General features: G+C 45.5%; 1 protein-coding gene across 5 annotated transcripts in view; it reads right to left on the reverse strand.

Moving 5' to 3' along the window:
• The window catches only part of LOC137374264 (cell adhesion molecule DSCAM), a 555,631-nt gene that overhangs the window by 110,443 nt on the left and 430,780 nt on the right, over positions 1 to 14,408 (reverse strand). For all 5 annotated transcript variants that reach the window (XM_068040060.1, XM_068040056.1, XM_068040059.1 and 2 more), the window contains exons 13-14: positions 11,636 to 11,764; positions 1,831 to 1,998 (exon numbers count right to left, since the gene is read on the reverse strand). In XM_068040060.1, coding sequence (XP_067896161.1) covers positions 1,831 to 1,998; positions 11,636 to 11,764 — 297 coding nt within the window. The remainder of the gene's footprint in view (positions 1 to 1,830; positions 1,999 to 11,635; positions 11,765 to 14,408) is intronic.

Genomic DNA, 14,408 nt, shown 5'->3' on the forward strand with positions numbered 1-14,408 from the left:
CTTCTCTAGAGAAAAAATTTCTCCAGTGTGTTCTGTCTTTCCTGATAATTATAACTTCTCAACTCTGGTATCATCCTTGTAAAAATGTTTTGCACTTTCTCCAATGCTTCTATATTCTGTTTGCAATGTCCTTCTGAGGCTGTTAGATTGTTGTATAAACCCAACTGGTTCGCTAGTGTCCTTTAGGGATGAAAATCTGCCACATTTTCCCCATCTGGTCCACATGTAACTCCAGTCCCACACCAATGTGACCGAATCTGAACTGCCCTTTGAAGTCAGAGAGTCATCATAGCACAGAAGGAGGCCATTCGCGGCATCGAATCCATGATGGCTGTCTGCAAAGTAATCCAGCCAGTCTCATTCTCCCTATCTATCAGCGTAGCCCTGCAAATTTATTTCCTTCACGCGTCCATCCAATTTCCTTTTCAAATCATTCATTGTCTCTGCTTCCACCACCCTTGTAGGCAGCGAGTTCCAGGTCATTACCACTTACTGTTTCAAAAAGTTCTTCCTTACATTCCCCTTACATTATCTCTTGCCCAAAACCTTAAATCTGTGTCCCCTTATCCTTGTACAGCTTTTCTTTGTTTACCTTATCTAAGCCTGTCATAATCTTGTAAAGCTCTATCAAATCTCCCCTCAATCTCCTTTGCTCCAAGGAGAACAACCCCAGCTTTTCCAAGCCACTCCATTGGATCAAATCACTACAAAGAAAAAACTATTCTGGGAGCACCTTCATCTACAGCAGTGGTTCAAGAAGGCACTGCTCACCAGTACCTGCTCAAGGGCAAACAGGAATGGGCAATAAATGCCAGCCTTGCAAGCGATGCTCACATCCCTAAAATGTATGAAATAAATAAATACAAATCATTGTTGACAAGAGAAATGCATTTTGATTTAAATACAGCTTGCTCACATCCATTCAAAAAAAAAGAGAGGTAAAGCAAAGTAAAGGATATCACATGTTCCTTATTGTATGGCTATTGTTCTTCCACCCTCCCTTCCACCCCTATCATCCAGAAGAGAATAATACTTTCACAAACTTAGTGCTGTTTGAAGTAAACTGTCCCAAGGTCAGACTGAACAGGGAGGCTAAATGTTTTTGCTCACAAAAATGTAATCTGGTGGTAGGAGCAGAATAAAACGTATCAATCCACTGCAACCGATGAAAAGTATTGGCTACAAAATCCTTCTTCCTTAGCTGCTCTGCAAATCAATCAGTGAGGAGGCCCTGATAACCCACAGCATGACGTCAGTGCGCAGCCTTTTCAGTGTGATTAGATTCCTCTTCAATCACTGTGATAAACGTTCAATCAGATTGATACATGGGTTTCACTGCACCATCACTGATTGATTAGAGAGCAGGACTCTCACTGCACCGTATAGGCAAGAGACACACAAACACACACAATCAATCAGATGCCCAATATGGAGCTGTGGAAGGGTCCCAGTGACCTAGGGATCATCAAAAACATTATGCTGGCAGATCAGCAATGTGGCATAATTAGATGTTTCTGTAGTAAAATAAAGGACGTCACAACCAGTGCCATGTAATTTGGAGTGGAAATGGGGGAAGAGAGAAGTAGGTGCACAGGACTCCTGAGAGTAAACTCAGCAAAAGGTTACAACATGTCTAATGACATTACCAGTTTCACAAATGGTAGGTACAGCATACAATTATCGTGGCCAGAGTGATCTGCTGGACTAGTTTTGATCTTCTTAGGGGGTTGGAGAGGAATTTCCCAGATTTGTTTTCCCTAATTGACCTGGGATTTTATCTGGTTACTGGGGGCCTGAAAACCAAAGAAGGCTCAACCCTTAACCATTTACCTGCTTCATCTGTGGTGATGGTGAGCTCGTTGCTGGCCTCACTTTTTCCGATGCGATTTTTAGCATACATGCGGATGTTGTAGGTGGAAGAAGGGTGCAGGTCAATGATTGTGGCCTGGTTCAACTGAGGTGAGACATCTTTTGTCCTTTGCACTGCGTCCCAGGAATCTGCAAGACACGGAACACATTCCTCTCTGAACAATTTATAAAGCGGTACTGTTTTGCATTTTTTAAATGTTTAATTTTGACTTCATTTCAGTGAAATTTTGCACTCATCAAGGTGGATATCAATGCGGGCAAATGGAACGTTAGTTTTTATTTGTACCCAGTGTCATCATCAAATTTCTGATTTTAGCCTAACCCATTTAGCAGGAAAGAGGCAGATTCAGGTCCCAGGTTCTTTTTCCACCCATCCATTAGAGTCACTGGGCATTTGACCTTAACCCTATCCCATTCCTGATGGGTGGCTTAGGTTCAAATCAGGGCTCACATTTTCCAGGCCAAGAATGGCACAGCTAAATGCAAAAGAAAACTCTCTCAACAGTGCCCATGCCAATCTGTTATATCCCAACTTTGTGAGTTCAGTGTATTGCTGTGTCAATGGTCAGAATTTATTGTGGTCCTCAGGAGCTGGTTGGGAGGCAGTTTGGTGGGGGAGGGGGGGGGGGGGGGGACCATAGAATCAGGAGGACCGGTGAGGTGGGGGCTGCAGAGCCCGTCACCTTCCTAACTCGGTCCAATTTCAGTAGGGGAGGGGAAGATGAAGGACTGACTTCCCACACAGAGGCTAAATGAGAACCTTAAGCAGCCAATTAAGGGCCACTTAAGGGTCTCTTCCCACAGCTACTGGTATTCTACATGGGGAGCCTGCCTAGTAAAAGCTGACAGCCTCCCTGCGGGTTAGGGGCTGGTTGTCCATCATAATCAGGCATCCTGTGGCCCACAGAAGCACTCCCCTCCTCCGCCCCACTGCTGAAACACCCTCCTGCTCTCAGCAACGACTTCCTCCCGCCCCACGACACCCCCCTCAGGGCCTACCTGACTGGTCCCGGAGAGCCCGAGCTCAGTTACTTGGATTCAGGGACTTATGCCAACTTGCTGGTCCTGACTAGGTGCAGTCCCAGCAGTGGCCCCCATTCCCGGTGGTGCTACTGGAACAGAAGAGATGCCGGCCATCAGATTGGAGGTGGGATCCAAGTGGGAGACCCAACGCCAGGCAGTTAATTGCACAATGGGCACAGAATTGTGTTGGGGCTCCTGGAAACAGCCGTGGCGAAGTTTCCCCTGGCTTTTCAACCTGCTGTCAGGGCCACCCCGCCAGAATCAAATTCAGCCCAATGTTTCTACTTCTCATGGTGGCCTGAGCAAGATTGCCAATTTGTTCCAAATTTCTGTTAGTTCTGTGTTGTAGATTCACGCTCAGTCCAAACTCATTTTACACTGGATTTCTGAAGCTAGTAAAAAGACATTTGCCCTACCAGTCTGAGCTGAACTTAAGTTCCAGATGTATCAAAGACAGTGACCAAACTCAGGGCTTTGCTCACTTATGGCGAGCTGTTTATATAACTATGGTGAAACAACACATCTTTTCTGAAAAATGACCGCCCTTTAACAACTATTGAATTTCAGATGATGGCATTTTAATATTGGGAGAGCCCGGGAGGGGGCACAAATCATTCATACCTCATAGTTCCAGTCCACAGGTTAACAAACTGGGGAACTGAACTGTTCAGTGCTGCAATGAGGGACACAAAAGCAAAATACTGCAGATGCTGGAAATCTGAAATAAATATGAGGGGAAGCTGATGAGAGGGAGGAATACATTTAATGGTCTGAATTTTCCTCTCAGCAGTGAAGGAACAGCTTTCGCCTTTCTTGCAGGCTTGTGAGTGGAGATTTTAACTAATCCCCATCTGATCCACCATGGCACCGGGGTTCTGTGATGTCTGTAAGCAGGAGCAATAGCAGAGAGGCTCTTCAACCAATCAGCTTGCTCACTGAGCACGCAAACTACTAACCAAGAAGTTTTAAAAAAATATAAATTACATTTAAATCAATGCAGCAGTTCAAGAAGGTGGCTCACTACCATCTTCTCATGGGCAATCAGGGATGGGCAATAAATTCTGGTCTAACCAGCAACGCCCGCATCCCGTGAAAGAATAAAAAAAGGGAGCAAAATAAAAATTGGGAAACGCAGATCGGCTTAAGATATAAAAGAGAAAAACAAAAAATCGGAAAAAAATTATATTAATTTTTTCCAAAGAATTGCAACTGCACACTTGTAAAACTATTTTTTCAGGGCCAGAGAGATTGTTCTGCAGTACTCATCACTTATTAAAAACTCTCGCACTGTTGAATGCACTAGCTTAATGTTTCCAGTCATTTATTGTATGACTAATGGTAATTATCTTAAGTTCACGCCACTACAGTGACTTCAGACCCGGGTAAAGCATCGAAGATTGCGACAGCACACCCTGTGATGGAGCAGGGTATCTCCGACAACAACTTCAGGATTTCTGTGTTAAACATGCGGATGCTAGAAGTTGCTGTCAGATTTATCCTGTAATAATGCCAAGCGCTGTTAGCCTCAACATTATCCAGGTCAATATAAAGGGGGAACAAAACAAAAAAATGTTAAAAAGTCATCTGCCATTAAGAGTGTTCCAATTAACCAGCACATAACATACTTTGGCACAACTTGCAGTAAGGATGTCATTTTAATATGACTGTGTGATACCTGAATTGCTAAACATTGCTTCTGAAGGCAGTTATCACACAACTTTTGTTAGATTAGCCCTTGGGTTTTATAATATTCATAAGGTTAATGTAACTGACACCAAGTATTTACAGCCTCAGGGCATTAACAGCCTTAAAAAAACCTGATGAATAATCAATGCACCATGTACTTTCAGAGGGAAAATTATACAAATACGAGTACTAAAGTGACGGATTTAAAAGAATGAAATGGGATGTCCAATGTGACAGGTTTGTCTCTGTCAGATCACAAAAAGCTATCGTTCTTGATGTACAGTGCTGGCAACTGGAAAGGTCTTCTTCTATGTGCATTGAAGAGCTGCATTTTTTCGAATTCATTAAAGCCTATTTTCCCTGATTGGGAGACTAACAGCGGACTGAGAATTAACCTCTGCCTCTAATGTCTCCAGGGTTGCAACTCTGATTGGACGCACGTCTGAAAGTTACCACATGACCTCTTGCTTCCAAGCGCCCCGCACCCACATTCCTGCCACTGGGGACCCAGAAAGTCAATCCTGGCATCACATAGCCTTCCCGTGCTAATTGGACAGCCAGCAGTAATTTTAACTCCAAAAAATGGGTGGGTTTGGGTAAGGTGGGAGGTTAAAAAGGTAAGAACCCCACCCACCTCAAACCCGCCCTCTTCCGGTTTTAACGAAAGCAGGACAAGGGGCAGGCAACCAACCTGCTCCCATGAAGTAGGTCGGTCATTGAAACATCTTAATGAGGCAATGTGCCTTCATTTTAACAGTGCTCCCATGCTGGTCAGGTTCCCCAGACCTCAGGAAACCAGCAGGAGGCAAGAAGGGCTGGATCCTTAAGGTAAGTATCTTTACAGCACTGCTTGTGGGTGAGGAGGAGCAGGAGCATTTCCTCCGGGCCCAACAAGCTACCCTGTAAATATCCATGGGATCTATCTGCTCTGCCCATGAACCCCACCCCACCCCCACAACCTGCATCTCCCTCCCCCAGTCATCGAGTTCTGTCCCCGAACACCATCTCGCTCCCTCGAACACCACTCTGTTCTCCACACAATTTTGTCCCATCCTTCGACTAGACGTGCACACCCCGACAGAGTTCTTTCCCTACTTGGTCCTCTGCTACGGCCTTCTGCTGCCGGCTTTCCAGCCCGACAGGCAGTGAGTCAATTAGGTTGGCTGTCGGGCTCAAAACCTGGAGAAAAACATTCACAAGACTTAAAAATTTTAAAGTTAAAAACTGCAGGACATTCAGGAAACCGATAAACCGGGTTTCCTGTCCATAATTCATCCTTTTTCCTGCTCCAAATATGCAGTCCCCTAATTATCAGGGCCTTTCTTACTGAATTGGATGTTTCTTGAGCATCGAACAACCTTTTATTCATCTGCAATTTTTAAAAACTAATAAACAGAAGTATTTGCCTTTACAATTTTTCTCCAGGGTTGCTGAGAGCAGGATAACCATGGAGGGTTGGGAAACCCTAAAGGTCCCACTGCAGCCCAACAGGACCTGAGTGTCGCCTATTTTGTAACACTGATCTCAGGACAGGAGAGTGAGGGTGCACATGAGATGATGCTTGGAGTGAGTGTCATACTATTAAATATTAAAATGAGAAATGTTACTGTATAGTATAGGAAGAAAAACACTGGGGAGGCGGTGGCATAGTGGTATTGTCACTGGACTAGTAACCCAGGATATTTCTCTGGGGACATGGGTTCGAATCCCACCAGAGCAGAAGGTGGAATTTGAATTCAATTAATAAAATCTGGAATTAAAAACTAGTCTAATGATGGCCATGAAACCACTGTCTATTGTTGTAAAAACCCATCTGGTTCACTAATGTCCTTTAGGGAAGGAAATCTGCTGTCCTTACCCGGTCTGGCCCACATGTGACTCCAGACCCACAAAAATGTGGTTGACTCTTACATGCCCTCTGAAATGGCCTCACAAGCCACTCAGTTGTATCTAACTGCTACAAAGTCAATAAAAAAAGTGAAACCGCACGGACCACCCGGCATCAACCTAGGCACTGGAAACAACAACGGCAAACCCAGCCCTGTCGACCCTGCAAAGTCCCCCTTACAAACATCTGGGGGCTTGTGACAAGGTTGGGAGAGCTGTCTCACAGACTAGTCAAGCAACAGTCTGACATAATCATACTCATGGAATCCTACCTTACAGACAATGTCCCAGACACTGTCATCACCATCCCCGGGTATGTCCTGTCCCACCGGCAGGTCAGACCCACCAGAGGTGGTGGCAAGTGGTATACAGTCAGGAGTGAGTTCCCTGGGAGTCCTCAACATCGACTCTGGACCCCATGAAGTCTCATGGCATCAGGCCAAACATGGGAAAGGAAACCTCCTGCTGATTACCACCTACTGCCCTCCCTCAGCTGATGAGTTAGTACTCCTCCATGTTGAACACCACTTGGAGGAAGCACTGAGGGTGGCAAGGGCACAAAATGTACTCTGGATGGGGGACTTCAATGTCCATCACCAAGAGTGGCTCGGCAGCACCACTACTGATTGAGCTGGCCAAGTCCGAAAGAACATAGCTGTTAGATTAGGTATGCAGCAGGTGGTGATGAACCAACAAGAGGGAAAAACATACTTGACCACGTCCTCACCAATCTGCCTGCCGCAGATGCATCTGCCTATGACAATATTGGTAGGAGTGCCACCACACAGTCCTTGTGAAGACAAAGTCCCGCCTTCACATTGAGGGTACCCTCCATCGTGTTGTGGCACTACCACTGTGCTAAATGGTATAGATTTCGAAGTATTCTAGGAATGCAAAACCAGGCATCCATGAGGCGTTGTGGGGCATCAGCAGCAGCAGAATTGTACTTAACCACAATCTGTAACCTCATGGCCTGGCATATTCCCCACTCTACCATTATCATCAAGCCAGGAGACCAACCCTGGTTCAATGAAAAGTGCAGGAGGGCATACCAGGAGCAGCATCACGCATACTTCAAAATGAGGTGTCAACCCGGTGAAGCTACAACACAGGACTACCTGTGTGCCAAACTGCATAAGCAGCATGCGATAGGGAGAGCTAAGGGATCCCATAACCAACGGATCAGATCTAAGCTCTACAGTCCTGCCACATCCAGTCGTGAATGGTGATTGACAATTAAACAACTAACTAGAGGAGGTGGCTCCACAAATATCCCCATCCTCAATAATGGGGGGAGCCCAGCACATCAGTGCGAAAGATAAGGCTAAAGCATTTGAATCCATCTTCAGCCAGAAGTGCCGAGTTGATGATCCATCTCGGCCTCCTCCTGAAGTCCCCAGCTTCACAGATGCCAGACTTCAGCCAATTCGATTCACTCCACGTGATATCAAGAAATAACTGAAGGCACTGGATACTGCAAAGGCTATGGTCCCTGACAATATTCCGGCAATAGTACTGGAGACCTGTGCTATAGAACTTGCTGCATCCCTAGTCAAGCTGTTCCAGTACAGCTACAACACTGGCATCTACCCCGCAATCTGGAAAATTGCCTAGGAATGTCCTGTACACAAAAAGCAGGACAAGTCCAACCCGGCCAATTACCGCCCCATCAGTCTACTCTCGATCATCAGTAAAGTGATGGAAGGTGTCATCGACAGTGCTACCAAGCAGCACTTGCTTAGCAATAACCCGCTCAGTTTGGGTTCCGCCAGGGCCACTCAGCTCCTGACCTCATTACAGCCTTGGTTCAAACATGGACAGAAAAGCTGAACTCAAGTGGTGAGGTGAGAGTGACTGCCCTTGACATCAAGGCAGCATTTGACCGAGTATGGCATCTAGGAGCCCTAGCAAACCTGAAGTCAATGGGAATCGGAGGAAAACTCTCCGCTGGTTGGAGTCATACCTAGCACAAAGGAAGATGGTTGTGATTGCTGGAGGTCAATCATCTGAGCTCCAGGACATCACTGCAGGAGTTTCTCAGGGTAGTGTCCTAGGCCCAACCATCTTCAACTGCTTCATCAATGATCTTCCTTCAATCACAAGGTCAGAAGTGGGGATGTTCGCTGATGATTGCACAATGTTCAGCATCATCCGCGACTCTTCAGACACTGAAGCAGTCCGTGTACAAATGCAGCAAGACCTGGACAATATCCAGGCTTGGGATGTTAAGTGGCAAGTAACATTCGCGCCACACAAGTGTCAGGCAATGACCATCTACTTGACATTACCATCACTGAATCCCCCACTATCAACATCCTAGGGACTACCATTGACCAGAAACTGAACTGGACTAGCCGTATAAATACCGTGGTTACAAGAGCAGGTCAGAGGCTGGGAATCTTGCAGCGAGTAACTCACCTCCTGACTCCCCAGAGCCTGTCCACCATCTACAAGGCACAAGTCAGGAATGTGATGGAATACTCTCCACTTGCCTGGATGGGTGCAGCTCCAACAACACTCAAGGAGCTCAACACCATCCAGGACAAAGCAGCCCGCTTGATTGGCACCCCATCTACAAACATTCACTCCCTCCACCACCGACGCACAGTGGCAGCAGTGTGTACCATCTACAAGATGCACTGCAGCAACGCACCAAGGCTCATTAGATAGCATCTTCCAAACCCACGACCTCTACCAACTAGAAGGACAAGGGCAGCAAATGCATGGGAACACCACCGCCTGCAATTTCCCCTCCAAGTCATACACCATCCTGACTTGGAACTGTATCGCCGCTCCTTCACTGTCGCTGGGTCAAAACCCTGGAACTTCCTTCCTAACAGCACTGTGGGTGTACCTACCCCAAATGGACTGCAGCGGTTCAAGAAGGCAGCTCACCACCACCTTCTCAAGGGCAATTAGGGATGGGCAATAAATGCTGGCCTAGCCAGCGACGCACACATCCCATGAATGAATCGAAAAAAAACTGGAAAAGGGTGGCAGATCCATCAGCAACTTAAAGTAGAAAAGGCTTAATATTTGATGTAGAAGCTTTTGTTAAATTGTGAACTCTAGTTAAGGATCTTTGGCTGCAAGTGTTAACCTTCCTGACTTTAGTTGCTGGTCACCTGTAGAGTATGTCCAGTATTTTCTATTATTATCTGATGTTTACTTCAGTCTGGCAGGGTGTGAAGGAGGGGATGAATTAATGGCTTGGATCTTGCTGGCAAAAACAGCGAGTTAACAACACACACCATTCTTAATGCGCTAATCGATGGCTGCAACAGATACGCTGTGAGTCGTCAATCTCCAGAACTCACCTCTTTCCTTTACTGGGAACTGTAACAACTAAGAACTCCTTTCTAGAGCCTAGAGGCCGACAGGCAGTTAAATTGGCTGCGGTTATTTACCCCCACAAATACCTTTCCCCGCCCAATCCTGCTGCCTTCTTGCGAGTTGCAATTTTAACCTGTTCTTTTGAGCAGGCAAAAGAAGGACACCTGCGAGAAGGTAACAGGTCTTTCTGTAAACAAGCAGGTTAGTCTTTGATGATGACATCACGATCGGACTGACATTCTAACCCAAGGCCTGTGCGGGAAATTCATCAACCTGCCGGTAAGTGGAGCCAGGGCTGAAAGAAGCCCAGAAAGACAAATTCATTTTTTTTTGTTTCCTTAATGGTCCTGGAGGAGCAGGACAGCTCCTCCAGCCCCTACAAGGAAATCTTGGTTCTGCCCTGCCCGACCTTCCCTTTGCCCACACCACCCACTCACCTATCCACCCCTCAGGCCTTCCCAACTGTAGTCCCAACTCCTTACCTGTGTAGGCATGGCCATTTTTAGGCCCTCAAATCAGCCCAGGCCAAAGAACACTTTAACTTCAACCACAGTGGTCAGGACACTTTGAATTCGACTCATGTGGACTGTCCCTTGAAATCACTAACAAATTGCCTCTGAACGACAGATTAAAAATCAATTAAAGAAACACAGGGACAGACTATCAGGCACCAAACAGCAAAGAGTTCAGCAGCCAGTCTTTGAATATTCAAAAGACCTGATAAGGGATGCCATTGCCTGGACAAGTCATTTCAAATAAAATAAAACTGGTTATCAATTAACACCCACTCTTGACATCTCCAAGCTATCAAGACATGATCAACTCATCCCCCCTCCATTTTTTCATCTACTTTCCCCAAACGAGACGCAACCTTGTTCAAAAGAACTATTCAACAAGTTATATCTGGCCTGTCTGACACAAACTCACAGGACAATAGCAAGACAGTTTTTGGTATGAAGTGATAACACTAACTGGTATAGGGTTTGCCCAGTGAGAGGTGTTTCAGCAGATGAGTTTTTTTTTTCAGCAAGAGCACTACAGGAACAGTAAGAAAAGGCATGCCAGCATCTCCATCAAGCTGTACAGAGTGAGTGCAGAGAACATCAGCATAGCGAGACCAGGGAGTTCACGTTTGAGTTCAGGACACAGAGGAAATGAGGGGCATTGAAGTAAGGAGGTAAATCCTCGACCCAAGATAGACTGTGCACTGCAACAATGACAGGCCCCTGCCAGCTGCAAGACGTTGGACCCGTAAGTATTACCAACGAGACTACATGACACACTGCGTGGGCTAGGGTCCCTCGATAAAACACGCCAGACACACACCTTGGGTTGGACTGGGTGGATGGCGCTTTTATAGCCATTGCACAAGATAGACCATAAATGGTGTCACTGTCGGTTTTTGTTTAATAAATACCCTTATTTGATTCATCATATACCTGAGTGTTGTTTGACATCATTTTGGAATTGCACTTCGCAATATCACACTGCCTTCACCAAGAACCCCACGATTGAATGTTGGGGGAGGAGAGATTTTCACCGTTACGGCACTGTACAGGTCAATCACTTACATCTGAATGCTAAAGACAAATGAATGAATGGTTTTCTTGGGACGCCAGATGTGGGCTCCTGAATCTGCTGTCACCTACAGGCCAGCTAGCACATCCCGCTGGATTTGGGTGAGAGGCTGAAGAAGCCCATGCAGATAAGACCTGGGAAGCAAAATCTCCTGAGGCATGACACCGCAGGGGCCGGAAGAATTTCTCCCCTCCCTGCCCCCACCCCCACACAACTCCTTCTAGGACTTAGAATTGGCTCTTTGGTTTCTGGAACACACCTGACTTGTTCTTGCATTCAATGTCAAAGCCGGTGATGGGACTGTTCCCGTCAAAGCCCATGCTCCACCTCAATGCAATGCTTCGAGCTCTCACCTCGCGTATCTCAATCTCAGGAGGATCTGGGGGTTCTGCAACATGACAGGAAGAAACAGTTTGGAAAACATGAAGTGCACTAACACTAACTTATTCATATCAAATTTCTGATTTGTTATGGTGCATCCAAACAGTAATCCCTGTGGAAACTCTTCATTTCAAGTCTTTATTAGAAATGAAAGTTTAATATTGCTGAGTAATCCTGTATCTTGCTGAATAATGTTCAGTGGTATGTGCAGCAGTACACAGGAATAGGCAGCCACATTCTGTGGCACAGTTGTTTGCACTCTTACCTCAAAGATGGAAGGTTGTGGGATCAAGGTTCATTCCAAGCCATGAGTTAAAAAAGCAAGGCTGACATTTCATTGCAGTACTGAAGGTGCTGAAGGAGGTGCTGTCTCTCAAATGAGATGTTAAACCAAGGCCCTCTCATGAGGACATAACAGATCCCATGGCACAATTTCAAATAAGAGCATGGGAGTTTGTCCAGGACAATATTTATCCCTCAACCAACTACATGAAAACAGATCATCTGGTCATTATCATATTGATGTTGTGGGAGCTTGCTATGTGCGAATTGGCTGCTGTGTCTCTGACACTACAACAGTAACTATACTTCAAAAGTACTTCATTGGCTGCAAAGCACTCTGGGATGTACTGAGGTTGTGAAAGGTGCTTTATAAATGTAAGTCTTAGTTGTTCGGCAGTACACTTGGTTATTTTGTTTGGTGAATTTTTCTGCTCAACACAGAGTAACACTGTACAGTGCTGTAAATCTGTATCGTGCTGAATACCTAGGAGTGAACCTGAATAGTGCTGTATACTGCAGAGTAAACTGATATAGTGTTACATATTACAGAGTAACCCTGTATAGTGCTGTATATCGCAGAGTAACCCTGTATAGTGCTGTATACTGCAGAGTAATCCTGTATAGTGCTGTATACTACAGAGTAAACTGATATGGTGTTGCATATTACAGAGTAGCCCTGTATGGTGCTGTGGACTGCAGAGTAACCCTGTATAGTGCTGTATACTGCAGAGTAACCCTGTATAGTGCTGTATATCGCAGAATAACCCTGTATTGTGCTGTATATTACAGAGTAACTCTGTATAGTGCTGTATACCACAGAATAAATCTGTTCAATGATGTTTCGCAGCGTAAATCTGGATGGTTCACTGTATAATTTGGAGAACTTTGGCTACTGTGGAGTGAGCATGACAGGTGAAAATACAATTGTGAGATGACCCAGGGCTACAGTATGTTGGGAAGTCGACCTGCTTCTGTTTGGAAGGACACACATCGCTTTGCACCCACAGTTCCCCAAACAATACCTTCCTGATAATTACCGGCTACTAAAATGATAGTGGATAATGGTGTTGGGGGTAATATATTAGCGTGGATAGAGGATTGGTTCACATACAGGAAGCAGAGAGTGGGCATAAATGGGGCATTTTCAAGTTGGCAGGCAGTGAATAGTGGAGTGCCACAAGCATCAGTGCTGGGCCTCTGCTATTTACACTCTATATTAATGACTTGGAGGAAGAGACAGAGAGTAATGTATCTAAGTTTGTTGATGATACAAAGCTAAGTGGAAAGGTAAGCTGTGGGGAGGACATAGAGAGGCTGAAAAGAGATATAGACAGGTTAAGTGAGTGGGCAACAAGATGGCAAATGGAGTATAATGTAACGAAGTGTGAAGTTGTTCACTTTGGTCATAAGTTAGAAAATCAGAATATTTTTAAAAAGGTGTGAAACTGCTCAGTGTTGATATTCAGAGAGACTTGGGGGTTCTCGTATAAAGAATGCACACAGTTAACATGCAGGTGCAGCAGGCTATTAGGAAGGCAAATGGCATATTAGCCTTTATTACAAAGGGGATTGGAGTACAGGACTAAAGAAGTCTTACTAAAATTGTTCAGGGCTTTTGTGAGACCGCACCCGGAATACTGTGTGCAGTTTTGGTCTCCACATTTGAGAAAGGATATACTTGCACTGGAGGCGGTGCAGCAAAGATTTACTAAATTGGTCCCTGGGATGAGAGGGTTGTCCTATGATGAGAGGCTGAGTAAATTGGGCCTACATTCTATGGAGTTTAGAAGAATGAAAGGTGATCTAATTGAGACATACAAGATTCTGAAAGGGCTTGATACTGTAGAAGCTGAGAAATTGTCTCCGGTGGTCGGGGAATCTGAAACACGAGGGCACAGTCTTATGAAAAGGGGCTGATCATTCAAGACCAAGATGAGGAGAAATTGCTACACTCAAAGGGTTGTGAATCTCTGGAATTCTCTACCCCAGAGGGTTGTTGGCACTCCATCGTTGAATATATTTAAGGCTTGCTCAGACAGATGTTTGGTCTTGCAGGGCATCAAGGGATATGGGGAGTGGGCAGGAAAGTGGAATTGATGCCCAAGATCAGCCATGATCGTACTGAATGGTGGAGCAGGCTTGATGGGCCATGTGGTCTACTCCTGCTCCTATTTCTTGTGTTCTTGTGTATTCTTGTGCGGAGGTGACCCTCTGACCCATAAGGGTGGATAGGGAAGGCTTGTGACATTGAACCAATCTTACACATGTCTCAGCAGATGATATTGGTAGAGGACATTGGCAGGTCTCTTGCTGGACTACTCACCTTGTGAAAGGCATATCGAAGAAGGTGGAGAAGTAATTTAACTCCA

This window comes from Heterodontus francisci, chromosome 10 (genome assembly GCF_036365525.1).
Source record: "Heterodontus francisci isolate sHetFra1 chromosome 10, sHetFra1.hap1, whole genome shotgun sequence".
Taxonomy (NCBI): domain Eukaryota; kingdom Metazoa; phylum Chordata; class Chondrichthyes; order Heterodontiformes; family Heterodontidae; genus Heterodontus; species Heterodontus francisci.